This window comes from Microcebus murinus, chromosome 1 (genome assembly GCF_040939455.1).
Source record: "Microcebus murinus isolate Inina chromosome 1, M.murinus_Inina_mat1.0, whole genome shotgun sequence".
Taxonomy (NCBI): Eukaryota; Metazoa; Chordata; class Mammalia; order Primates; family Cheirogaleidae; genus Microcebus; species Microcebus murinus.
Window position 1 is genome coordinate 140,164,928 of NC_134104.1, and position 25,683 is coordinate 140,190,610.

Here is a 25,683-nt window from a genome sequence, read left to right on the forward strand (position 1 = left end):
TGTACATACAATTTACAATAATTTTAGCTAACTCAATTCCAAGGATTTTTCTAGTACATGCTCAACGTCACACACAAAATGAGTTGGTTTCTGCATGCAAACACAGTAGCTGATGTATCAAAATATATGACGATGCACAGTCTGCATTCTTTTTTTGTTAGTTCCACTTATTTCATCAAACACTAATTTAGAGAAAATCTACACTGTCCTAATTGCAGAACCCTTTCTGGATGAAATATTTCATCAATGACATTTCTTATCTCAAATATTTTATGAAACCAAATGTACTTACAAACTTTTCTATGCCTATGAACACCCTGTTTTTCCCACATGGAAACAATCATTGCCCTCTCACATATTTTTGACATTAAATTATAAGGTGTCAAATACTATTGTAAAACTAAACAGATTTTAAAGTTTTAATGAAAGGATTGTGCTAAATAATAGAGGTATTATCTTCAAACACTTTGGTGAAAAAACCTTTGGAATATATATTTTTAAAGTAGCAACAACGACCAATTTAAAGGGCAGTAACCATTTTGGTCCCAACTATCTGAAATGACTCAATAGGTCAAATGTAGATGTATTCTCTAGGTGAACTTCAATAAAAAGATCAACTCGTTCTTACGAAGCAATGAAAACTGAGTATTGAAAAGGTGCAATCAGCAACAGATGTTACTACCTGTGAGTAGCTATGTGTTAATACATCTGCCAAGCTTTTAAAACAGCTTCTTGCCATTGAATGATGACAAACAGCTAAGTTTACCTACTAGGAATGCTGACATAAGATTTTACAGTTCAAGACATGCCTGTGGGGATGATGTGTTGATCAAGGCAAACTCCCAAATTAAGGAAACTTACAGGATAGGGAATCTTATGCACTCTTATGTCTCTTAGGAAGATGACCAGAATGCTTATGAATTCTACAAAGTCAAACATTTCAAAATACAGTCCACCCTCTGTATTCATGGGTTCCACATCCGAGGATTCAACCAATTGCAGATTGAAATTATTCGGGCAAAAACTGCATCTGTACTGAACATATACAGACTTTTTTTTGGTCATTTTCCCTTAAATAATACAGTATAACAACAATTTACATAGCATTTATACTGATTATAACTAATCTAGAGATGATTTAAAGAATACAGGAGGATGTGCATAGGTTATATGCAAATATTAATGGTATACCATTTTATATCAGGGACTTGAACATTCATGGATTTTGGTACCCAAGGAGGTCCTGGAACCAATTACACACAGATACCAAGAAATGACTATACTAACAAATCTTATTAGCTGACAAATACAAATTTAAATATAAGGGAATGCAACAAGTTATTTGAACCTGAATGCAGAGAATAAATACTTTATTAACTGATTACAGTTGAAAGTCACAAACAAAAAAAAGGGTATATTAAGGCAAAGCCATATATATATATATGTATAGACAAATCCAAAGACTGTTACCTCTTTACATTTTAATAACCTCTGCATTTTTCTTTTACATGTTCAGGCAGTGTGCTTTCTTTTCTTCTCTATTAAATAAACATCTTGGCCAATATTTCTAAATTGTATTTTGATGACAACTTATAGGATCAGTGATTGAGACAATGACTAGTGTATCAAATGCTATTGGATAGTTTTCTCAGCATATTAACATGTGTAATGGTACATTATGTTGGTGTGCAAAATCTGACAATTGATCATTTTCTTCCTTTTCAGTTAAACAATTTAAAAAAAAATGATTTTAATAGTCTTAACTAAAGTAAGTTTGGACTTCCAAGTCAGCCAAATGCCCAAATTATATATTTTCTGCCCTTCCCTAAACCCTCCTACATGTTTTAAATAGCTGTTAGAATATGATCACATGGTTGCATTTCAGATCTATAAATTCTGAGATTTTCAAAATCCAAAATTATTCCCTTAGGCAAAATGGCAATGCAAATAGCAATCCTACATAATGTAGAATAATTTTTCTTCTGTATAGCTCCTTTTATAAAAATGGGCAACCATACACACACAGAAGAGACATAAATTTAGTCCATCTGAAAAAGCACTCCAGCTCCCTAATTCCACTTTTGAAGGAAAAGGCAGAGGCAAGTTTACATCATCCCAGAAAACTGAATAAATGGCTTTATTTGGTATCTTCAGGAAGCTTCCCCTTCCGTAGGAGATGTAGGTGTTGTAGGAGAAACTGTAACTGGTTTTCGTGTAATTCTGTCTAGTTCTGCATGAACATCTAGGACAGGCTTCTGACCTACATTGAAGGAAAAGAAAGAAACAAGATTTAGATATAAGGCAAAGTACCCTTTTCATTAACGCCTCTTCATTTAAAAATTGTTAATGTGCCAGGCATGGGGGCACATGCCTATAGTCCCAGCTACTCAGGAGGCTAAAGTGGGAAGAACACTTGGAGTTCAAGACCACCTGGGCAACATAGTAAGAGTCCATCTCTAAATTAATTAATAAAAAAAAAGCTGCAAGGAAGGACACCAAAATAGGAAGAGTGGACTGGGCATGGTGGCTAGCTACTTGGGAGGCTGAGATAGGAGGATTGCTTGAAGCCAGAAGTTCAAGACCAGCCCAAGCAATATGGTGCTATCCCATCTCCAAAAAAAAAAAAAACAGTGGTTGCACACTTGTAGTCCCAACTACTCAGGAAGCTAAGGTAGGAAGATTGCGTGAGCCAAGGGGTTTTCAAGGTTGCAGTGAGCTATGATCCCACCACTGCACTCCAGTCTGAGAGAGAAAGCAAGACCCCATCTCTTGGGGAAAAAAAAAAGGCACAGCAGTGGTTGCTTCTGTAGAAAAAAATTTGCTAACACTTTCACCAACTTTAGCGTACTATGTTACATAACATCCTTAATTTAAAAATAAATTCCCTCATTTTAAATGGTGGAATCAGTTATCAAATAGAGGTAAAACTGGCACCTATGATTTAATGCCACAAAGGTATTTTTAAGAAAAGATATAGGACAAGAATGGTAAAAAAGAAAATAAAAACAAAATTTTAGAATCTGTAAAGAAGATGAATGGTAACAGATAGACAATAACAAATGTAGTGAGGATACAGATAAACTGGAACCCTCATAATCTGCTGATGGAAATGTAAAATGATGCAGCATTTTGGAAAATATTTTGGCAGTGTTTCAAAAACTTAAGTTACCACGTGACCCAGTAACTGCACTCTCAGGTATTTGCCTAGGAGAATTAAAGAACCGTGTCCACACAAAAATGAATTTCACAGCAGCATTATTCATGATAGTCAAAAAGTGGTAACACAACGGATAAATAATCTGTGGCATATCTATACAACGAAATATTATTCAGCAATAAAAAGAAATGAAATACTGATATATCCTACAACATGGATGAACCTCAAAAACATTTTGATAAAGACATACATTGTATGATTCTATTTATACAAAATGTCCAGAAAGGCAAATCCATAAAGAGAGAAAGCAGATTAATGGTTGCCTAAGGACTGGGGGGATAGAAAGGAAGAGGGTTCAAGGTTTCTTTTTTTTTTTGAGACAGAGTCTCGCTTTGTTGCCCAGGCTAGAGTGAGTGCTGTGACATCAGCCTAGCTCGCAGCAACCTCAAACTCCTGGGCTCAAGCAATCCTGCTGCCTCAGCCTCCCGAGTAGCTAGGACTACAGGCATGCGCCACTATGCCTGGCTAATTTTTTCTATATATATTAGTTGGCCAATTAATTTTCTTTCTATTTATAGTAGAGACGGGGTCTTGCTCTTGCTCAGGCTGGTTTTGAACTCCTGACCTCTAGGGATCCGCCCGCCTCGGCCTCCCACTGTAATCCTGTGTTAGGATTACAGGTGTGACCCACCACGCCTGGCCTGATTCAAGTTTTCTTTTGGGTGAGATAAAAATGTTCTAAATTTAGATTATGGTGATGGTCTGCGTAACTCCGTAAGGATGTTAAAACCACTGATTTATACACTTTAAGTGGTATGTAAATTATATCTCAATAAAGCTGTTTTTTAAGAAAAGTGACTTGCTCTGGGTAACTGTACCTGACTTTTTGGCAGATGGTGGTAAACCACTGCTTCCACCTCCAGCCCCGCCTCCAGGGCTACCACCACCAACACCAGGGCCTCCTGGAGAGCCAGTCTTTTTACTCAACAAACTGTTGAAGAAATTTGCCAGGACGCCTTCACTTGTAGCTCCAGCTATAAAAAAAACAAAAAACTTTTACTCAAAACATTAGGTTTTTCCACAAATTATTATTATAGTAATCACACATAGAAAACAAATAATAAAATTTAAGAGCTATAAATTTCAAATTTAAGTCGTTTAATCTTTTGAGGCTAACTATTCTTTTCATATATAAAACAAAACGAGTAAACTTTAAAAGTATAAAATTTATCTAAAAATTAGAATGTTATTTTTAAAAGGCCAAAAGCATTTTAAACAAAAAGATGTTAGATGCTAATGTATATCCCCCTTTTGAAAGTTCTTTAAAAATAGAACTGTTGAGAAATAGTTGCCTGAAGTATTACAATAAGTTACCTAATCCTACATGAAAACGAGTAAAAGTTCTCAGAGACAAATGGGCAAAGGATAGCAATACACAATTCATAAGAGAAGAACATAAACAGAAGGGAAATGTTATGGAAAAAGTCCTTCTTAGTTGCAGGTTTTTTTTTTTACACAGAGTCTCGCTTTATTGCCCAGCCTAGAGTGAGTGCCATGGCATCAGCCTAGCTCACAGCAACCTCAAACTCCTGGGCTCAAGTGATCCTACTGCCTCAGCCTCCCTAGTAGCTGGGACTACAGGCATGCGCCACCATGCCCAGCTAATTTTTTCTATATATATTAGCTGGCCAATTAATTTCTTTCTATTTATAGTAGAGACGGGGTCTCACTCTTGCTCAGGCTGGTTTTGAACTCCTGACCTTGAGCAATCCTCCTACCTTGGCCTCCCAGAGTGCTAGGATTACAGGTGTGAGCCACTGCGCCTGGCCTACACATGCAGTTTTATCATGTTAATTGCAGGTTACCTATTATAGTATAAATATGAAATTTCTTCAATGATCTAACATAGGAGAATGACTAAATATAACAAAACTTTCATCATGGAAATGATGATACATTAAGAATACACTGTAACATGGTTTACAATATGATTAACTGTGAGATTATGTCTCTAGAGACAACGCTTAGAAGGTATTATACAAAAATGAAAATAGTAATGGTAAAAGATGGAATTCTAGGTAGATTTCTTTCCATTGTAAAACCAGTGTACTGTGCTGTTTTCCTGAGGGGTGGGTAGAGAGGGGGAGGGGAGAAGGAGAGAGAGAGACAGACACAAAGACACACATACAGACAGACAGACAGACACACACACGGAGAAGGATAGGGAAGGAGGGAGGTACCTTTCATGTTTGGATCAATTTTTTTTGACCCAGCAGGGATGGGTGACACACTGGCAACATTGGATGACACAGATCTGTTTGGTGTTCGAGGGGAGCCTCCTGGGACTCTTGGTGAGGCATCCTATGTAAAAATAAAGAAAACCTCAATTATAAAAACACTAAACTTTCACCATCACAAAAGTTAATATTATGAAAAGGAATTACTTTACAATTATCCCCCATCTAATTTTACTGGTACTTTTACACTGCAAGTCAGTGACAAAATTGTTAGTAATCCTATCTTTAGTATTAGAAAATATCAGAAGCCCAGCCCATCACATTTGTTTTGTTTTGTTTTTGAGACAGGGTCTCACTCTGTTGCTGGGGCTAGAGTGCAGTGGCATCATCATAACTCACCATAACCTCAAACTCCTGGGCTCAAGGGCTCATGTGATACTCCTGTCTCAGCCTCCCAAGTAGCTGGGACTATGGGCTGTACGCCACCACACCAGGCTAAATTTTTCTATATTCTATAGAGATGAGGTCTTGCTCTTGTTCAGGCTGGTCTAGAACTCCTGCCCTCAAGCGATTCCCCTGCCTTGGCTTCCCAAAGTGCTAGGATCACAGGTGTGAGCCACTGAGCCTGGTCACCACCATACTTTAGAATACTAATTTTTCTTTTTACTTCTAACGCCAAATGTAGGAATACTATTTTTTCTTTCAATAGTTGGGTACAGTGGCATGCATCCATAATCCCAGGTACTCAGGAAGCTAAGGTGCAATGATCGCTTGAGCCTAGGAGTTTGAGGAAGCAATCAATGCACTATGATCACACCTGTGAAATGTGAATAGTCACTGCACTCTCACTGGGCAACATAGTCAGAACTCAGCTCTTAAAAAATACAAATAAGGGTGGGTATATACATATATAATGAGTGAGGTATGCACCATCTGGGGGATGGTCATGCTGGAGACTCAGACTTGTGGGGGGAGGGAGGAATGGGCATTTATTGAAACCTTAAAATCTGTACCCCCATATTATGCCGAAATAAAAAAAAATACAAATAAATTTTTAAAAAATGAATACTACTTTTTCCTTCAACGGAAAAGGAAGAACTTATTGAATAATGAGGTATAGTTATGAGTATAAGCTTGGGAGTCAGATTTGGGTTCCAATCTGGATTTGTATCCTACTAGCTGTATAACCTCAGGCAAGCCACAACATCCTTGCTAAAAGCCCTCATTTCCCCATCTGCAAAATGGGGCTAATAAAAGTACTTGTCTTATACTGCTGTCGTGAGGATATGTAAAATGACACACATAAATGACTCAGTACAGTCACCAACATACAACAAGCATTGCAAAATAGATCTTTATGTGATATAAATATTCTAGAAGTGAAGTTTCTTTTAAAATCTCACAAATTCCAGAAGAATTCTGAATTCAAGTTTATATCAAAGCACATCCATGTGAGATATGTAATGATTTTTAAGAAAGAACAGTATGTACTATATTTTAATAATTTTATCAAAATCTGTAATACTGACCACAGGCCTTCCAGCTGCAGTTGGTGGTTGCTTTGCTAAAAGGGACTAAAAAGAAACAAAAGAATCCTAGTTTAGACATTTGCAGCATGTACTGCTATATTTTTAAAGAAAATACATATAAGAACACAGTTTACCCGTTAACCATATTAAATCTGTTTCTGATGTAATTTCATACCTGAAGCTTCATAAGAAACACCTGGTCATCTTCTGCCATAATTTCCTTCTCATGCACAAACTGAAATGAGCAATGCATGAAGTGAGCAAGTTTAATATATTATGCCAACACTCTTGATAACTTACTCTCTAGATTAGACTAATTAAAAAACAATTCATGAATATAAACTTTATCTATATTTATATTTACATGAGTGAACTGCTCTACCCAAGCCCTATATCTGTACTGTTTAATACAGTAGCCACTAGCCACCAGTGGCTATCAAGCACTTGAGATGTGGCTAATGTGACAGAGCAACTGATATTTAAATTTATTTTAATTTACTTTACATTTAAAAGCTGTATGTGGCCAGTGGCTACTCTACTGAACAGCACAACCCTAGAGCCACAAGCATATTAATCATGTTAACAAAATTTGCTCAACAACAGGTTGGTGTTTTAAAAGGGCGAGTAATATCCCAGTTGAGTGAAATGAAACTTGTTCCTGGTTTTCCTGAAGTAAAAATATAATGGCTCTTCTATCACCTGAATAATTACGAAAAGGAATTGCAAGTTTCCTGCTTCTACTGTGCTATACCACAGACACTGAGTCTATGTTCTTCCCCGGAGCCAGAGTGACCCTTTTAAAAGGTTGTCAGATTATATCATTCCTCTGCTCAAACTCCCCAATTACTTTCCTCTTTTTTTTCTTTTTTGAGACAGAGTCTCACTCTTGCCCAGGTTAGAGTGCCGTGGCATCAGACTAACTCACAGCAACCTCAAAATCCTGGGCTCAAGCAATCCTCCTGCCTCAGCCTCCAGGGTAGCTGGGACTAGAGGCATGCGCCATATTTTTTCTATATTTTTAGTTGGCCCATTAATTTCTTTCTATTTTTAGTAGAGATGGGCTCTGGTTCTTGCTCAGGCCGGTCTCAAACTCCTGAGCTTAAACAATTTACCCACCTCGGCCTCCCAGAATGCTGGAATTACAGATGTGAGCCACCACGTCCAGCCATACAATTACTTTTCATCTAACTCAGAATGAAATCCACAGTTCTTACTGCAACCGAAATGGCCCCACAATAACTGAACTCTGCCTCTCATCTCCTACCACTCCGGCCCTCTGCACAGCTCTTTCCAGCCTCTCTGCCTTCCTCACATGTTCCTGTCTCAGGGTATGTGTACTTTCAGTTCCCTGGCCCTCAACATTCTCCTCTCTTACCAGAGACCTTCCCTCCACCTAAAACAGAATCCCTCCAGGCCCAGTCCTTTCCCTCTCTCTCTCCACATCCTGCTTTACTTCAATAGCACTCATCACCACTTGGCAGATGGTTTCTGTATTGCTTTATCATTTGCATCACCCTCCTTCCTATTTAGCACCTACCACCTAAACAGTGTCTGATTTAGTGCTCAATAAATATTTGTGGAATGAATAAAAGAAAAAGAAAACTTAAAGAAAGCATTTTGTTGGGAAACATTTTTGCTGTTTTGTTTTCCTATGTATATTTCCTTTAATAGACAACCCAACCAAATACCACATCAACTAATTTTTCATTTGACCTTACTTATTACTACTAACCCACAAACAGAAGATGAAAGCTTTATACTGTGAATGTTTAGATTCTTAAGACTCAATATATGTTAAATCAAAATTATTTTTTCCTGAAATACATGTCCAAATTAAAAGCAAGCCAGTGAGAAGTATTACAGGTTGAGTATCCCTTATCTGAAATGCTTGGGACCAGAAGTGTTTTGGATTTCAGAATATTTGCATTAAACTTCCCAGTTCAGCATTCCTAATCTGAAAATCCAAAATGCTCCAATAAGTATTTCCATTGAGCACCGTATCAAAAAGCTTCAGGCTCTGGAGCATTTCGGATTTCAGATTAGGAATACTCAATCTGTATATGGAAACATTCATTTTTATACAACTTTTTAGAAACATCTATATATATAACATAGAACTTCCCATATTGCTTAACATGATTTAATAGTTATAGAATGACATGTCACAGTCAAGACAAACTGGAAGCTCTTGGATAGCTGTGTACTAAAGTGGTAACTAATATCTGTAGAGAAGATCCAAGATCTGCCTCAATAGGTAGAACTAAGAAAATTATTCCAACAATATTTTTTGTGGCTTTTGGTGGAGATTTACGTTAGAAATTTCACAACTTCTGCCCATTCAAACTGTTCAACATACACACTCAGGCCAATCCATGATTTCCAAGGCACTGTATCAGAATACGGATTCTGTACTAATACTTGCTAATACAGATATACCAAAGGCTAAGATTTAGTAACTAGTTGATTTATATTTTGCTAAAACAAATCATTATGTGAATTGTACATTAGAAAAAGCCAAATTACACTTAGAACCCCCGTCCCCCATAGAAAAGAGTATCCTTACCTTTCTACCTACAATCTTAAAGTTGTGGAATTACCCTTCAGTTTAAAAGTCTAAATACTGAAACTACTTAAAACTGTTACCTTTCGGACAGGAGGTTTAGTTATGATGTCTTCAAAATTATCTTCTGCTTTTAATGTTTGAAAATTTTCATGTAATATTCCTATTTTCTTATCATTATCCCACCCTGCTGGACTGGAAAGAAATGCATACGATGAATTCTCAAGCATTTATACAGTCATTTTTTCATTTAACACATAATCACATAAAAGGAATATTTTATGATGCCAATTTGACCAATTAAGGAAAACTAATTAGCTTTTTATTATAATGTCCAAGTTATGTTTTAATAATTTCTACTTAAAATGATTATAAACATTCCTGATCTTAAAAAATGTCCATTACAGTTTTTTCTTGGTGTGGGAAGTAATTATTACCTCCCAATTTTATTCAGGGAACTTTTCAAAAGCATGTCTAGATCACACATTGAGTCATTTATGTATCATAATCAATTAAAGAATAAGTAGATACAATACATTAATATATGCAGCCATTAGAGAGTTTAGCTATAATGGCAAAGGGCTTTCAAAAAGGGCTCAGGCCAGCAGCAAATCTCACAGGCAATGACAAATAGACCAAGGCAGGTAATAAACACAACAATCTAGGAACAGATTCTCATCTATTTGTCATGGAAAGGTTTATTGGTCCCATCTCAAAACTGAAAATGATGATTAATTAAACAGTAGCAACAATACATAACAAAATAATATATTTAAAAGTCTACTTACATAAATACTGCATCCTTTTCCACAACAACAGCAGGAATCTTATAGGGAAATCCATATAGTTTCTGAACAATGTATTTATATACTAAGTCTATATTTTTGTTTTCTTTTACTGAAGTGTAAATAAGTGCTGCACCATCTGAATAATATCATTAAAGAAAATTTTGGGCAAATTCCATGAACAGGTACCATAAAATTGTTTCTCAGCTTATCATTTACATCTCTCTATATATCAGTCTCAAAAGTAACTTCCAAAGGTATATTATGCAGTAAATAAGAATTTCAAAAGTATAAACATGGGCTAACGTACAAATAAAAAAATCTTTGCATAATCAATTGAATTTAGGAGGGTAGAGATCTCCTCAAACCAAGAGTAAATTTAGTAATACTAACACCACTACTACCTCTATATTTAAAGCACATGAAAAGACAATGTTTTTGTTTTTAACCTTCCCAAACTTCATGAAAGTGGAGATTTTATTAACAACTGCTTTGTTTGTACCTTTTCAACAAAAATAATTTGCACTACTTTCTCTCGTTTTTTTATGAATTTCAGGAATTTTTTTTATCAATCCCAGGAATTAAGACTTCATAGACAAAGCTCAGGAGACTTACTGAAGAAGCCACAAAAGACCTATTATTGAGAGAAAGTGAACCAGACAGAATTATCCGGAGGCTTTCAGGCATGACCCAAGGCAAAAGTAGATTTCATGATCAAAACTTGAAATAACACGTGAGGATGTATTAATTGAAGCAGTTTCTAACTTTCACCTTTTCTCCAAAAGACATGGTAGATCAAAAGAGCAAGAGGCCTGTAGAAGGGGCAATGTGACTACTGACATATGATGTGTTCAGAGTGTCCATTAGAAATTCTATGATCACCCCTTAGGACTGTGCTCTAGCACTGACCACTGTGTCCCCAAGAGAGATGGTGACTGAGGCTAAGAAGAAATGCTGGGAGACTGTCTAACTGCTTGACTGCGATACTCATATTTTCTAGGACATGGCCTGAGGCTTATAAATCTAAAAGTAATGTTGCTAAATACAACTTAATTTGGTATGAAACTTCACTTGATAGAAATAATCTTAAATGTTTAACTGTGTGAACTTTGCATTAATGATCTTCTCTACAATAACCAATCTATGATCATTTAGAAGACTTCTATAACTGAAAAATTTACATTGCAATTAAAATTATTATTATTATTTTGGTAGAAACGGGATCTTGCTGTCACCCAGGCTGGACTGCAATATGGTCACAGCTCACTGCAGCCTTCAATTCCTGGACTCAAGCAATCCTCTCATGTAGCTGGCTATAGGGGCACACCACCACACCTAGCTAATCTTTTTTACTTTTTGTAGAAACAGGCACTATGGTGCCTAGGATGGTCTCAAACTCCTGGGCTCAAGCGACCCTTCTCCTGCCTCAGCCTCCCAAAGTGCTGGGATTATAGGCATGAGCCACCGTGCCCAGCCTTAACAACTTTTACATAAAGATGATTTTAAACTGTCACCTCACTCACTGATAAACACATACCTCATCTTCAAATAACAGCTCACATTTTGTATTCTTTTAAAATAAACTGCCTATAAAGGTCTCTATTTTAGTGGATAGCTTCCTTCCTGATTACATCTCTATATTTACATTTAAGGACAACATTAAATAATGTTTAAAGAAACTGTTACTAAATTTTCTAATCTTCAAAGATAACAAAAAAAAGGCTATAGACAACACTTCAATTGAAAACAAACACTTTCTGTTTTCTTTTTCTTTTTGGGGGGAACTTGCTAGACAAATTCTAAAAGAGCTGTAACACTTTTGTTTTCTTTTTGAGACACTATGTAGACAAGTGCCCTTTAACTCAACCCTCAGCTTAGGTGACGTGAGGAGACAAAGGCCCATGAAGAGGAGAAAGAACTGAAGGAAAAGAGGGGAAGGGAAATTAGCAATAATCTTATTCAGCTAGGGTTCCTGTAAGTGGGTCTTTAAATTAAATGCCCATTAGTGAGAATAATTTGTAAATTCCAGACACTAAAAACATGCGTGTGCCACTTACTACTATCTACTCCTAATATCATGTCATTACCTTTCATACTCAGAAACTGTATATGGAGAACGTAACTGAAAAGTATTTGATCCAAGAGGGTGGGTGTACTTAAAGCGTAAGTTTTCAACTGTAAATTCTTTTAAAAGCATTCACTTACAATCTTCATTTTCTCCCTCTTTTAGTTATACATATTATTGTCTCACCTAATCCTTACAATTTAGATAAGACAAGGTTTTCCAACCCTATGATTATCAAAATAACCCATGTAAGCTTTTTAAAGTACAGATTCTACAGCCTCACCTTGAAATGTTCCCATCTAATAGTTATTAGACAGGCACAGCCAGATTCTGAAACCACTGTGTTAGGCTATACACGGAGAAGACAATAACATAGTAAACAAATTAAAAATGAAAATACACAAGACTAAAGATTTATCTTGTCCTACAACTTACCACCAATATCTGAATAGGTTATTAATCAGATATGTTCAAGACAAACCACTAGAATTTTCCATGTACAATCAATACCTATTTTTCTTAAGCATAGTACTTAACCACAGCAAATCAATGTTATGTATTTCAATGCTTGCTTTTTATCTCAAAATAGCCAGATACCAATGATTTGGGAATTAAAATAGAATTTCCCACCAGAGGCAGAAGGAAAAATGTTTACAGAATAAACCCATCAGTTTAATTCTTTTACTTTAAAAAAAAAAAAAAAACAACCAAGTAAGGCACATTGCATCAATAAATATATTAAAAGGATACACTGTAAACAAAACTTCCGGATATGTGACTGAATAAAATCAAAATGTTCATCCCTGTAGTCATGTTCTTTCTCCAAAACACTAATGGCATCACACTGTTGAGTTAAAATAATACAACATTAACTTTAAAAAATCAGAACTAAATATAATAATTCAAACTTCAATTTTAGATGGGAGAACATCACAAAACTACCACTCTGATACAGTGACTAAGCAGTAGGACTCAGAGTATCAACTACTCTAGAGAGTTTTAAAATAATGAATAATTTTAATTTCTTTAGAAAAAGTACTGACTTCTACATTATATTTAATATGGTTAGAACACCACAGAGAAAGTTTTAGTACATAAAAGAATAAGGAATAATAAGCCAAGTTTATCCTAAATGGTCATACTTGCTCATACAACTACTTATATTCTAGGAAAAAAGATCTAAAATATATTCTAGTTCTATAAAACACTTCTGTATATGCAGGGAGTCTCCACTTATTCCAATTGATCTTCATTTCTTTTCTGGTGCTTTTATTCACTCTACTACAACCTCATCACAAAATAAGGGAATTACAGGTGATTTTTGAAATGCCACCTGTACAATCAATGAAACAATTCTGAATTCTGCTTGCTACCTACAAGAAAATATTATGGAAAATACAAAGAAGGCATGTTCAAACATTGTTGACATTCAAATAATTTCACTAAAACTATTCCAAATAAAAGGTGTGAAATATAAAAATAAACAAACATTTCATAGTCTTCATTATACCTAATATTAGTTTGGGGTCAAATCTGATATGTAATTTTTTTTTTGCTGCATGGATACATATATATATATATATATATATATATTAATTAGAACAGAGGCTCCTTGTATAATTATGATGAGCACTTGATTTGCCCATTTTACACAATACTGAGAGTGATATTTCAAATGATTAAAAATACTTGTAATTATTATAGTGTTGACTTAATGGTACTTTCAGTGAAGTATAGTTTAGTAAAGAGATTTTAACTGAAATCAAAGAATTTGGACTTAAAGCAAGAAAGTTAGTTTTCCTGAATCTCCATTTCCAGAGTCTTTAAACTGATGGAATTGAACCACCATACTTCCTCCACTAGACACACATTCTCCCATGCCCCTACACATTTTAAAAGCTCATAAACTGAAGAACATTTCATTTTATGAAATACAGTAGATGATCTCTCTGGCTTGAAAATTCTATGAATCTATGACTCATTTGATACTGATTCAGGACTCTTTAAACTTAACGTTTTTCCTTCGGAAAATAAGGCCGCTTATTACAAGGCAAGTTGTGGTGGTATAAAACAGGGAAACATCTGCCAATAAACAGCTCTTTGCCAAATAAAACAAAACAAAAACAAACCACACAACAAGGATTCCAGTGTGAGCTTTTAAATAATTGTTTTACAGAAAAGGTATAAGTAACAATTAACTACAGCAGAATCACCATTTGAAAAACAGATAGTAGACTTTAACTTATTTTAAATCCTGCCACTATATTCCTTTGTTATTGATAATTTTTGTAACATTTAAAGTAAAACCTAAGCTAGGTTTAAAATTTTTTTTATCTATTTTATTCCTATGATGAATAAATTCTGTGCTCTCCTTTAATTATATGTGCAAATTTTATATGTTACAAAAAACATTAGTAATTTTAGGTTTCAAAAAAATTTATCTTCTGTCATTTTCTTAACTATTCCATGACTTACCAACAGTAAAAACATACTACTTAGGACCAAGTGGGAAGAGGAACTTGTATCTATGAATTATTTTTAAAGGAAATTTGATTTTATTATAAAATGTATACAGTGAAAAAACTAAGTTAACAGAGTTTTGATTATATAGATCCTATCAAAGCCCCTTTAATAAATAAATAAGAAATCCTTAATAACAGCATGTCAACTTTACATAATGAGTGCTGGGAGGTGTTTTAACACATTAACTGCCACCCTAGAAAAAAAACTTTTTCCTTGGGGTCACAGTGTTTTATTACAAAAACAGAATAAAAACTTTGAAAACAAAATGATCTTTCCTAATTTAATGAAAAATTTATTTTCACTTGTTTTGTGTGAGTTATATGCAACGTGATCCACATTTTTAGAATTAAATTGTCAATATTAGTTGTAACAACAAGAACATCAACAGGATTTTCACGAACCAACTGCAGGGTTTTGCTTCATGAGGCCCCAGGCTCAAATCTACCATGTGTTAAATACAACTCACGTGGCAGTTAATGTGTTAAAAAGTCTATTTATTTTTAAGTACATAATCGGGTATTAAGAAATTAATATATCAAAATTTAACATTGAGAAATATTCATTTTATAAAAATTAATAAACTGCCATATTTTACCTGTACTTATTTCTACTGAACTGATGGTACAATGAAGTTTAATTGGATATGAAAATGAAATTTAACCACAAATAGAATATGTGATACATTTTCCTTCAAGGAAACTATGATTAAAATCACAAAACCAACATGTGACTATCATTTGTTATTTTAAACTATTATTTCTATTTGTTAACAAAAATTATCTAGGAAAACTAACGTGTTAACTCCAAAAAAACCTGGAAAACAAAAGTTGTTCTTCCTTGGTGAACATAAGTAGCAGAATATCTAAGAAGCAAACTAACCTTTGTGCAAACTACTAGTACTGGAATGCCCAAGTTATGTGTGAGAGTATCCGCACCCAGAGGTAAAACTACACTGTCATCTTTGTCTTCCTGTGATGTGGTATTTCTTCTCTGTGGAGAAGCTGGGAAGTCTTCTCCTGGCTCTACATATTCTTGGAAGTCTCTAATCACTGAAAATTAAAGTAAACACAGTTTACAAATTGCTTTATTTCAGCAGGTAGCTTTTTCTGCCATAATCTAAATATATATTTTCTTAAGTTTATACTTAGTCTTGTGTAAAAGAAGAAAAAAACTTGAGAAATGGATTTCAAACAATATTCAAACATTGGACCCACATTAATAATTATCAGGCAGAATCTAGATCTGGTTCAGTCTATGCAAAATATTTTGGGCAAGTCACAATCTGTAATAGCTGTGTCTCTACTCTCTCTAATTCACAAAGGACACTGAAGGAATAATAATTTAAAAATGGCAAAAAAATCCCACAATTTAAAGACACTCCTAGAAAACTTTCTAATACTAAATTCCTTTCTCTAAACTCTTTACTCAGGTCTTCTTTTTCCCTAGGCTCAATCTTGGGCCATATTCATTCTATAAAACTAGTACAACTTAATGAGAGAATGCCAATGCTGATAAATTTTTAGAAGTGATTTGCAAGATTGTCAAAATTATCACTAAAAAAGAAAAAGCAAATGCAACGTACCAAAAGCATTAAGAATATTTATTCATTGTGACTCAGTAATTACCCTTATAGGAATTCTCAAGGACAAAATCAGGGATCCACACATGCAGGGATTTACACATAATACTATTTTTTTCATGTTTAAAAGAAAACAACAAATCTGAAAACAAACTAAAATGTTATCTGAAATTCTATGTCCACAGCATAGGATTAAAACTGCATGTGAGGGCCGGGTGTGGTGGCTCACGCCTGTAATCCTAGCACTCTGGGAGGCTGATGTGGGCGAATTGTTTGAGCTCAGGAGTTCGAGACCAGCCTGAGCAAGAATGAGATCCTCTCTCTAATAAAAAATAGAAAGAAATTAATTGGCCAACTAATATATATATAGAAAAAATTAGCCGGGCATGGTGGTGCATGCCTGTAGTCCCAGCTACTCAGGAGGCTGAGGCAGAAGGATTGCTTGAGCCCAGGAGTTTGAGGTTGCTGTGAGTTAGGCTGACACGATGGCACTCTAGCCAGGCAACAAAGTGAGACTCTGTCTCAAAAACAAAAAAACAAAGAGAGAGAGAGAGAAAGAAAAAAAAACAAAGTATGATTCCAGCTTAGAAATAAACAACAACAACAAAAATACTGGGAAAAATACACTAAAGTATATTTTCAATTTTTAAAAACAAAGATGTATATTACTTAATTAGAAAAAAAGTTATTTATTTTTTTAAAAAGTAATTCTTAAAATTAAAATTTTAAAAAGCCAATTCTTCTTTGGATCATGAAGACTGATTCATATGAAGGAAAGCTATTCTAATTTTATACATGGAGTCAAAGGAAGAGAGAATCCTAAACAGTTGAGTGCGGTTCCTCCAAGAACAAAGGGGCACGAACGTACCCTCAGCAGCTCTGGTGGCTACCACCCTTAAGATTAGAGGCTGAAATCTAACAGTAGCTGTCATATTTTATCATACACCAGAATCACCCAGAGGGCTTGTTAAATCACAGATTACTAGCTCCACCCTCTGATTCAGTAGTCTGGGTGGGGAGTGAAAATATGTATTTTTGACAAGTTCCCAGCTGTATTGACTGATAATGACACTGTTGGTCCAGGAACCACACGTTAAGAATAACTGCTTTAGTATAAATTTAGACCAGGCAATGGCCAGCAAGAAAAAAATAAATAGATCAAAAGCATTTAGACATCTTTTTCTAATTTTTTTTTCTTTTCCCTCTCCCTCCCCCAGACATCTTTTTCAATGATTTAGGACATACATTCTCTTAAGTTTTTACTGTTTCCTTACATATAAATTCCAGTAAGCTGTCAATTTCCCCTTGAAAGTTATTACCAGCTAACAACAAAGCATTTCATCTATGTCTTTTCTTATGCAAAGTATAACACTGGCAAATGAAGAGCTCTCAGTGAAATTAAGAAATGTCGGGGGGAGGGGGGAGGGTATATACATACATAATGAGTGAGATGTGCACCATCTGGGGGATGGTCATGCTGGAAACTCAGACTTGTGGGGGGAGGGGGAGAAAGGGCATTTACTGAAACCTTAAAATCTGTACCCCCATAATATGCCGGAAAAAAAAAAAATGTCACTGGCTTACAACCTGTTATAAATGATCCACATCATTTCAATAATTCCCATGAAACTTTCCAATTCACATGGGCATGTATAAAATATACTGTGTAGTTTGTAAATCATAAAACCAGCTTATCATCTTTATATTTACGTTGTTAACATCTTTTCAGGCATATTTCATTTTGACAAAGTTGATGAGATTATTCTACTAATCAAGAAATGAAAACTGCTGAAAAAAAGCAGCTACAGAAAGACTCAAGTTTTTTTCACCTTGAAAAACTGCTTTCCAAAATGAACACATACAGCCTTTTGGCAAGGAGAAAAGGTATTTCTACAAAAGAGTTTACCCTTATGTGTAGGTGTGTAATATGAAAGTATATTAAAACCTAGCATGTCACTCAAACTGAATTTCAAAAATAGTCACATTAATGGTTCCTTCATTAAACATGATTCATAGTCAAAAATTCCTAATAATTATTAAAGTCAGCCAAGACATTTTGTATGTGAAACCTATATTAATAATTTCTAGACTACTCACACTTTTGCTCCATTTCTTTCATCTCTTCAGGAGGGATTTTCAATTTGTCAACATGTTCTCTAACAACACTTGCCCATTTCTGTAAAGAATCCAAAGCAGTCCAAGGCTTTGACATATCAACAACAAGCATAACTAGAGTGTCCTTCAGGGAGATGGCATCCAGTGAAAATTTAAGGAGGCCTTTGTGATATAGGTCTCCATCTAAGATCCACACATTACATCTTGTTTGATCTACAACAAAAAAGAAAGTTACCAAGGCAACAAGGTTAAGTCATTTCATTATCCAACAAACAAAACTATCTGGTATTTTAGTTTGTCTCCACAGGAGATATCTGGCTTTGACAAAGTTCAACTATTTAGGTCACATCTACCAATTTAGTAAGAGTCTAAAATGACTTGACTGCCAACGAAAGTACCAGCATCCTCTACTTCATATTTCTTAATCTGAAACCAGAAACCGGATAACATATTTATAATTTTACCCTAAGCAGATACAGTGATGCATACACAAGATATTATATGCAAAAATGAGAGGCAAGTGATCTAAATAAGAAAAAATGGCTTACCAAATGGAAAAAGCTGAATAGATCACATTTTTATCAGAAAATGAAAAGGTGAAATGGAAGTTAGCAAAAATCACTACCTAAGAGAAGATAAACTGAAAAACTAAGATTCTTTAAGGATGGCAAGAAGGCTAATGTCTGTACTCTAGAATACCCTAAAATGCTTAAGAATATCACTGTATGAATCCCAATCCCAAATTAATAAAAGTATGCATAAACATAACTATTTACCAATCAGCATGATATTGTAGTAAAAGAGGACACACTGTGAAAAGTCAAAGAATAATGTGAGGAGCAGTGCACTTCAGAACAGACTTCAGGAAACTTCTGTTACACATATATGACACTTACCATCCCTGTCTTCATCATGCACATTTAAGTACAAATATTCCAATCCTCTTCCTTTCTTATACTCCTCGATTCCCTGAATTTTCCTTATTAAGCTTGTTTTTCCAGCTCCATCTTCACCTAGAGACATATAAAAAAGGATATGTCTTTTAATTATAATATAGACTATTTAAGGATGCTTTCTGGTGCTAAGTGAAAAACCCAACTGGAACTAGCTTCAACTAAAAAGGTAATTTGATGGACAACAACCAGGCAGCTCCAAAATGGAAGATGAAGACTCCTTCACCACCAGGATTCTCTCTCCCAGTATCGATGCTCCTCTTGTTAAGTCTCGTTCGATCCCATTACAGACTGCTTCCTCTGTGGGTAATTGTCAGGGGATGGGGAGGTGAAGTGAGACACCCATAGCTTCAGGAAGCTCTACTCTTATGCCATCTCAGTTTAATCTGTGAGGAAGAAAAGACTCTCCCCCTCTTGGCTTTCAGTATGAAGAATTTCAGGTAAAGACTCTTAACTGGCCTAGTATTAAGTCATGCGCTCTCAGCCATGGGCCAATCATGGAGGATGGATGATACATCAAGACTGACCAGGACAGTGAACTGTGACTCTCACCCAAATCACACCGCCGTAAGAAATATGTAGCAGGAGAGAGATGGAGAAGATAGGGATAGTAAATTGGGCAAGAAAAAGGGTAGAGGAAATGTATAAGAGAAAAAAAAAAAAAAATAGATTTCCAAACATTAATGACAAGAAATCATGTGATTTAAACTTGGCACAAGTATAAAAACTTTAGGCGGGGTGCGGTGGCTCACACCTGTAATCCTAGCACTCTGGGAGGCTGAGGCGGGCTAATTGCTTGAGCTCAGGAGTTTGAGACCATCCTGAGCAAGAGTGAGACGCTGTCTCTACTAAAAAAATAGAAAGAAATTAGCTGGACAACTAAAAATATATAGAGAAAAAATTAGCCAGGCATGATGGCACATGCCTGTAGTCCCAGCTACTTGGGAGGCTGAGGCAGGAGGATCGCTTGAGCCCAGGAGTTTGAGGTTGCTGTGAGCTAGGCTGACGCCATGGCACTCTAGCCTGGGCAGCAGAGCGAGACTCTGTCTCAGGAAAAAAAAAAAAAAAAAAAAGAAAGAAAGAAAGAAAAATTTAAAACTAGGCTAGCTATTTGAGGTTTTGGTGTTTCGGTGAAGGCTTTTTTATACTGTGAATATTTAAATGCTACATGTTATTGTTTCATGGACTTAGTATTGCATTAATAGTATGTATAGATATAAAACTGAGTTTCTTGGATCTAACAACTTATTCCTGGAGATCCATGAGTTCTCTAAGAATTTAAAAATTGTTTTCATTTTCATGTTAAGCTAAATATATATACATATGTCTTATGTCTTCTGAATGACCATCTTTATATCTGAATGCTGTCAACTCTGACTGCAGGTTCATCTCTGCACTGGTGTTTATAATCCTACTGGTGCCAAGTTGAGGCCAAATGATACGAGCAAAACAGAGGAGAGAACAGGCACATAGGCATGCCAAACTCAAAGTTTCCCAGAGCAGCCAATACCATATTCAATTGTACTGGGCAAACTGGTTCTTTTTTTTTTTTTTTTTTTAAAGAGACAGTGTCTTGTTATGGTGCCCAGGCTACTGGGGGGGCTCAAGCAATCCTCCTGCCTCTGCCTCCTGAGTAGTTGAGACTATAGACACATGCCATGGCACCCAGCTACACTGTTTTTTTATGAACCATTTTCCAACACTTCATAGCAATAAGTGTAACCTTAACAGGCAGTAAAGAATTCAACATTAAGATATCCAAAGGAAATGAAATCGGTATATTAAATAGATATCTGCACTCCTATGTTCACTGCAGCATTATTCACAATAGTCAAGATATAGAATCAACCTAAGTGTCCACCAACAGATGAATGGATAAAGAAAATGCGGTATACATACAAAATGGAATACTATTTGGAAAATCCTATCATTTTTGACAACATGGATGAACCATTAAGTGAAATAAACCAGATACAGAAAGACAAATACTGCATGATCTTACTCATATGTAGAATCTAAAAAAGTTAATCTCATAGAAGTAGATAGTATAAGAGTGATTACCAGGAGCTGGGGAGAGGTGGGGGTTGGGGAGGGGGTTGGGGAAATGATGGTAATAGCTTATAAAATTTCACTTAGATAGGGTGATAAGTTCAAGAGATCTGTTGTACAACATCATGACTACGGTTAACAATATATTGCATTCTTGAAAAATATTGAGAGATTTTAAGTGTTCTCACCACAAAAATGAACAATGAATGTGAGGTAATACATGTTAATTAGCTTGATTTAGCCATTCCACAATGTGTATATATATTTCAAAACATCATATTGTACATGATAAATATATCCAACTTTATCCAAAAAAAGAACTTGACATTAAATCAGTATTTTTCAGTACTAATTTTACAATACTAAAAAAGTAATATCTACGATAATGACAATGAATCCCATGTTGGTCATGCTTAAAATAGAAATAATAACCAGTAAAAAGTAAAATACATAAATACCTCTGTCTACTATTAAACCCAACACTGGCATTTAATTTCACCAAAACATCAGTCTTATATTAATGTTCTTAATTTGAATTTTTATCAGTTCCATAGTTTTTATGATATCTAATTTGTAATTTTTGGTTTTGTAGTTATTTGGGAACTATAAGCAAAAAAAAAAATTATATCTATTCACCTCAGTGGCCATAAGCATTAGACTTTATAATAAAAACAATTTAGGCTGGGGTGCTGTGGCTCATACCTGTAACCCTGGCACTCTAAGAGGCCAAGAAGGGAGGATTGCTTGAGGTCAGGAGTTCCAGACCAGACTGAGCAAGAGCAAGCCCATCTCTACCAAAAACAGAAAGTATTAGCCAGGCATGGTTGTGCACCTGCAGTCCCAGCTATCCAGGAGGCTGAGGCAGGAGGATCACTTGAGCCAGGAGTTTGAGGTTGTTGTAAAGTATAACACCACTGCACTCTGCCTGGGGCAAGACAGTGAGATTCTGTCTTCAAAGGGGAAAAAAAATTTAAATCTCCATATGAGGAGATCTATGAAAACTTTCTTTTTAAAGGAGACTGAATCTGTTCTAGAACTAGAATGAAAACAATCAAGATTTCTTGCAGTCTTTACTTTTGACAAGATACTTTCCAGAAAGAAGTCCTGTAAGTTAAAATGATACCAACTGAACTCTGATCATCCCACAGAAACAATGTTATGCATTGTAAGTAAAAACCTAGTGCCCAGCCTTATAATTGAAGCTTTAATCAACCGTACAATGTTCAATAAGTATTTTATAAAGTATATATAGATCCACTAAAATAGACAGTAATTAGTCAGGTAAAACTACATTTAATATGACCAGGGTTTATGTTATTTCTTTAATTTCCACTTTAAATGTTAGAAATTGAAAAAGTACTAGCTAGATTGAACCATTCCACAATGTATACATATTTCAAAACATCACGTTGTACACAATAAATATATACAATTTTTATTTGTCATTTTAAAAAGGAAAGTAAAAAGATACCTTCATAAGGGTCAAAAATTCAGATGAATTTATTTCAATTTATATCTTAGTGTTTCCAATTACTTAAAGATAAAGGTTTCTGAATAAAAAATACGTACTTGTAGAAAATCTCAAGCATAAGCAAAATTTTTAAAAAATCATAATATCACCTAGAAACAATCATTGCTCATTTGGTTATCTCTGATGGTGATGTTATGGGTGATTTTTATTTTTTTAGAGACAGAGTCTTACTCTGTTGCCTGGGCTAGAGTGCCATAGCATCAGCCTAGCTCACAGCAATCTCCAACTCCTGGGCTCAAGTGATCCCCTCCTGCCTCAGCCTCCCGAGTAGCAGGGACTACAGGCATGCGCCACCACGCCAGCTAATTTTTTCTATATATTTTGAGTTAGCCAATTAATTTCTTTCTATTTTTAGTAGAGACAGGGTCTCGCTCTTGCTCAGGCTGGTTTCGAACTCCTGACCTTAAGCGATCCTCCCGCCTCGGCCTCAGCCTCCCAGAGTGCTAGGATTACAGGCGTGAGCCACTGTGTCCAGCCTATGGGTGATTTTTAAAGTATAAGACTGTGTCTCTTCCTTTCAGTTTATCTAATCTCTAGCTTTAAAGGCTTAAGTCAGCAGACTCAGAAAAGATTCTGAGCCTGCATTTATGACATCAAAAATACTGTCAATCTTAACTACATATGCTCACTATTTTAAGTTCTTGCAGCTATCACAGAGCATGGTTATTTCCTTTTACTAAGAACTGAATACAAGTGGAAGAGTTCTCCTCTTATCATGAGACAGGAGTTGAGTCCTCTCAGTGAATGTTGTCATTCATTCACTTCACTGAACTAATACCTGGGGAGCTTGTTAAAATACAGATTGCTGGGCCCCACTCCAGAGTTTCTAATTCAGTAAGTCTGGGCTGGGGCCTGAGAATCTGCATTTCTAACAAGTTCCCAGTGATGCTGATGCTGCTGGTACAGGGAACACACTCTGAGAAGCACTGCATTAGACACTGACTACACTAGGCCAAACACTAGGAAACAAAGATCCCTATGTCAAAGTTGCTGTCCTTTAGGAGTCCATAAATTGGAAAAGGAAAATGGAGACAATTTCAAGATACTGTCATAGGACCACACCAGAGATGAGTAACAAATTAGGAAGTGAGCCCAGAGGGAAGAAGAGCCTGGTTTTGCTTGGAAGTCAGAGGGCTTTGCAGAGAAGGTAACACTTCAGTCAAATCTTACAGGGTTAATGAACCACGGAGAGCTAGTCATTCCAGAGTACAGAAAGCATGTACAGAGACCTGGAGGCAAAGAAGTGTCCTTTTAGAAAGGACAAATAATTTGAATTCATGAAATTTAGGATGTGAGGTGGAAAGGAAGCAGAAGGTGAAAACAAACAGAAGAGGCCAGATCGTGAAGGGCATCTTATGCCATGCTGAGGAGGTCAGGCTTCATCCTGAAGATAATGGGGAGCCACTGGCAGAGTTCTGGTATGGTAGAAAGACTGCTATGGCAAAAGTGTGGAGTAAGTTTAGGATTACGGAGCTAGACAACAGGCTATTATTGGAATCCTAGCAAGGAGGCTGAGGCGGGCGGATTGCTCGAGGTCAGGAGTTCGAAACCAGCCTGAGCAAGAGCGAGACCCCGTCTCTACTATAAAAAATAGAAAGAAATTAATTGGCCAACTAATATATATATAAAATTAGCCGGGCATGGTGGCGCATGCCTGTAGTCCCAGCTACTCGGGAGGTTGAGGCAGCAGGATTGCTTGAGCCCAGGAGTTTGAGGTTGCTGTGAGCTAGGCTGACGCCACGGCACTCACTCTAGCCTGGGCAACAAGCGAGACTCTGTCTCAAAAAAAAAAAAAAAAAAAAAAAAAAAAAAAAAAAAAAAAAGAGCCCTAGGAATCCTAGCAAGAAATGAGGCAGGCCTGAACTGAAGTATAGGGACGAGAGGAGACAGCTACACTCAACGACTGATTTGGTTAGGAGTTGACAGAAGAGGAAGACAAGTCAGAAAAGACTGCCTTGCCACAACTTGAGTAACACCACCCTCTCCTACCACCTACCTCTGAGGTGGTTGGTCCTAAGTCGTCGTTGAGGCTGCTCTACTATCTCCACCCAACATTTGTGTTACCCAGTGTTCCTACTCTTTTTCTCACTCTGTATGTAATTCACAGACAATCTGCAAATCCATAACTACAATTCCACCTATAATCTGGTGAGCTATAGATTTCCTTCCAGCTATAGCCTCTCCTGAACTGCCTACCAATCATTACTACTTGGATGTCCCATAAATACCTCACATTTCAATATACCCAAAGCAATATTATCTTGCCACTTCCCCCAAAACATTCACTTATGTAATTATTAATATAAGATTCCAACCTTAAAGACTTTACATCCTCCATTCCCTCTACTTGGAACACATCTCTCTTCAGAAATCTACATGTTGCCTAAACTTCTTGCCTTTCCTAAAATACCATCTCCTCAGGCCTCCCTAACTACCTCACTTAAAATTACAACCTCCCAACATTCCTTATTCCTTCTTGTTTTATTTTTCTCCATTGAACTTATATAATATGTATTTTACTTCGCCTTCCACATCCTCAAACGCAAGCTCCAGAAGGACAGGCATTTTTGTCTGTTTTGTTCACTGGTGCATACATCCCT

The 25,683-nt window shown here is 35.9% G+C and overlaps 1 protein-coding gene and 1 pseudogene across 1 annotated transcript in view; both read right to left on the reverse strand.

Moving 5' to 3' along the window:
• Positions 1 to 1,353: 1,353 nt before the first annotated feature.
• DYNC1LI1 (dynein cytoplasmic 1 light intermediate chain 1) overlaps positions 1,354 to 25,683 on the reverse strand; it is a 41,484-nt gene continuing 17,154 nt past the window's right edge. Inside the window, exons 3-13 of the mRNA XM_012769176.2 lie at positions 19,447 to 19,563; positions 18,533 to 18,763; positions 15,736 to 15,905; positions 13,084 to 13,177; positions 10,272 to 10,407; positions 9,567 to 9,678; positions 7,099 to 7,158; positions 6,924 to 6,968; positions 5,398 to 5,518; positions 4,036 to 4,191; positions 1,354 to 2,260 (exon numbers count right to left, since the gene is read on the reverse strand). Of these exons, the coding sequence (XP_012624630.1) occupies positions 2,151 to 2,260; positions 4,036 to 4,191; positions 5,398 to 5,518; positions 6,924 to 6,968; positions 7,099 to 7,158; positions 9,567 to 9,678; positions 10,272 to 10,407; positions 13,084 to 13,177; positions 15,736 to 15,905; positions 18,533 to 18,763; positions 19,447 to 19,563 (1,352 nt within the window). The 3' untranslated portion in view covers positions 1,354 to 2,150. The remainder of the gene's footprint in view (positions 2,261 to 4,035; positions 4,192 to 5,397; positions 5,519 to 6,923; positions 6,969 to 7,098; positions 7,159 to 9,566; positions 9,679 to 10,271; positions 10,408 to 13,083; positions 13,178 to 15,735; positions 15,906 to 18,532; positions 18,764 to 19,446; positions 19,564 to 25,683) is intronic.
• Positions 12,044 to 12,087, reverse strand: LOC142875409 (uncharacterized; annotated as a pseudogene).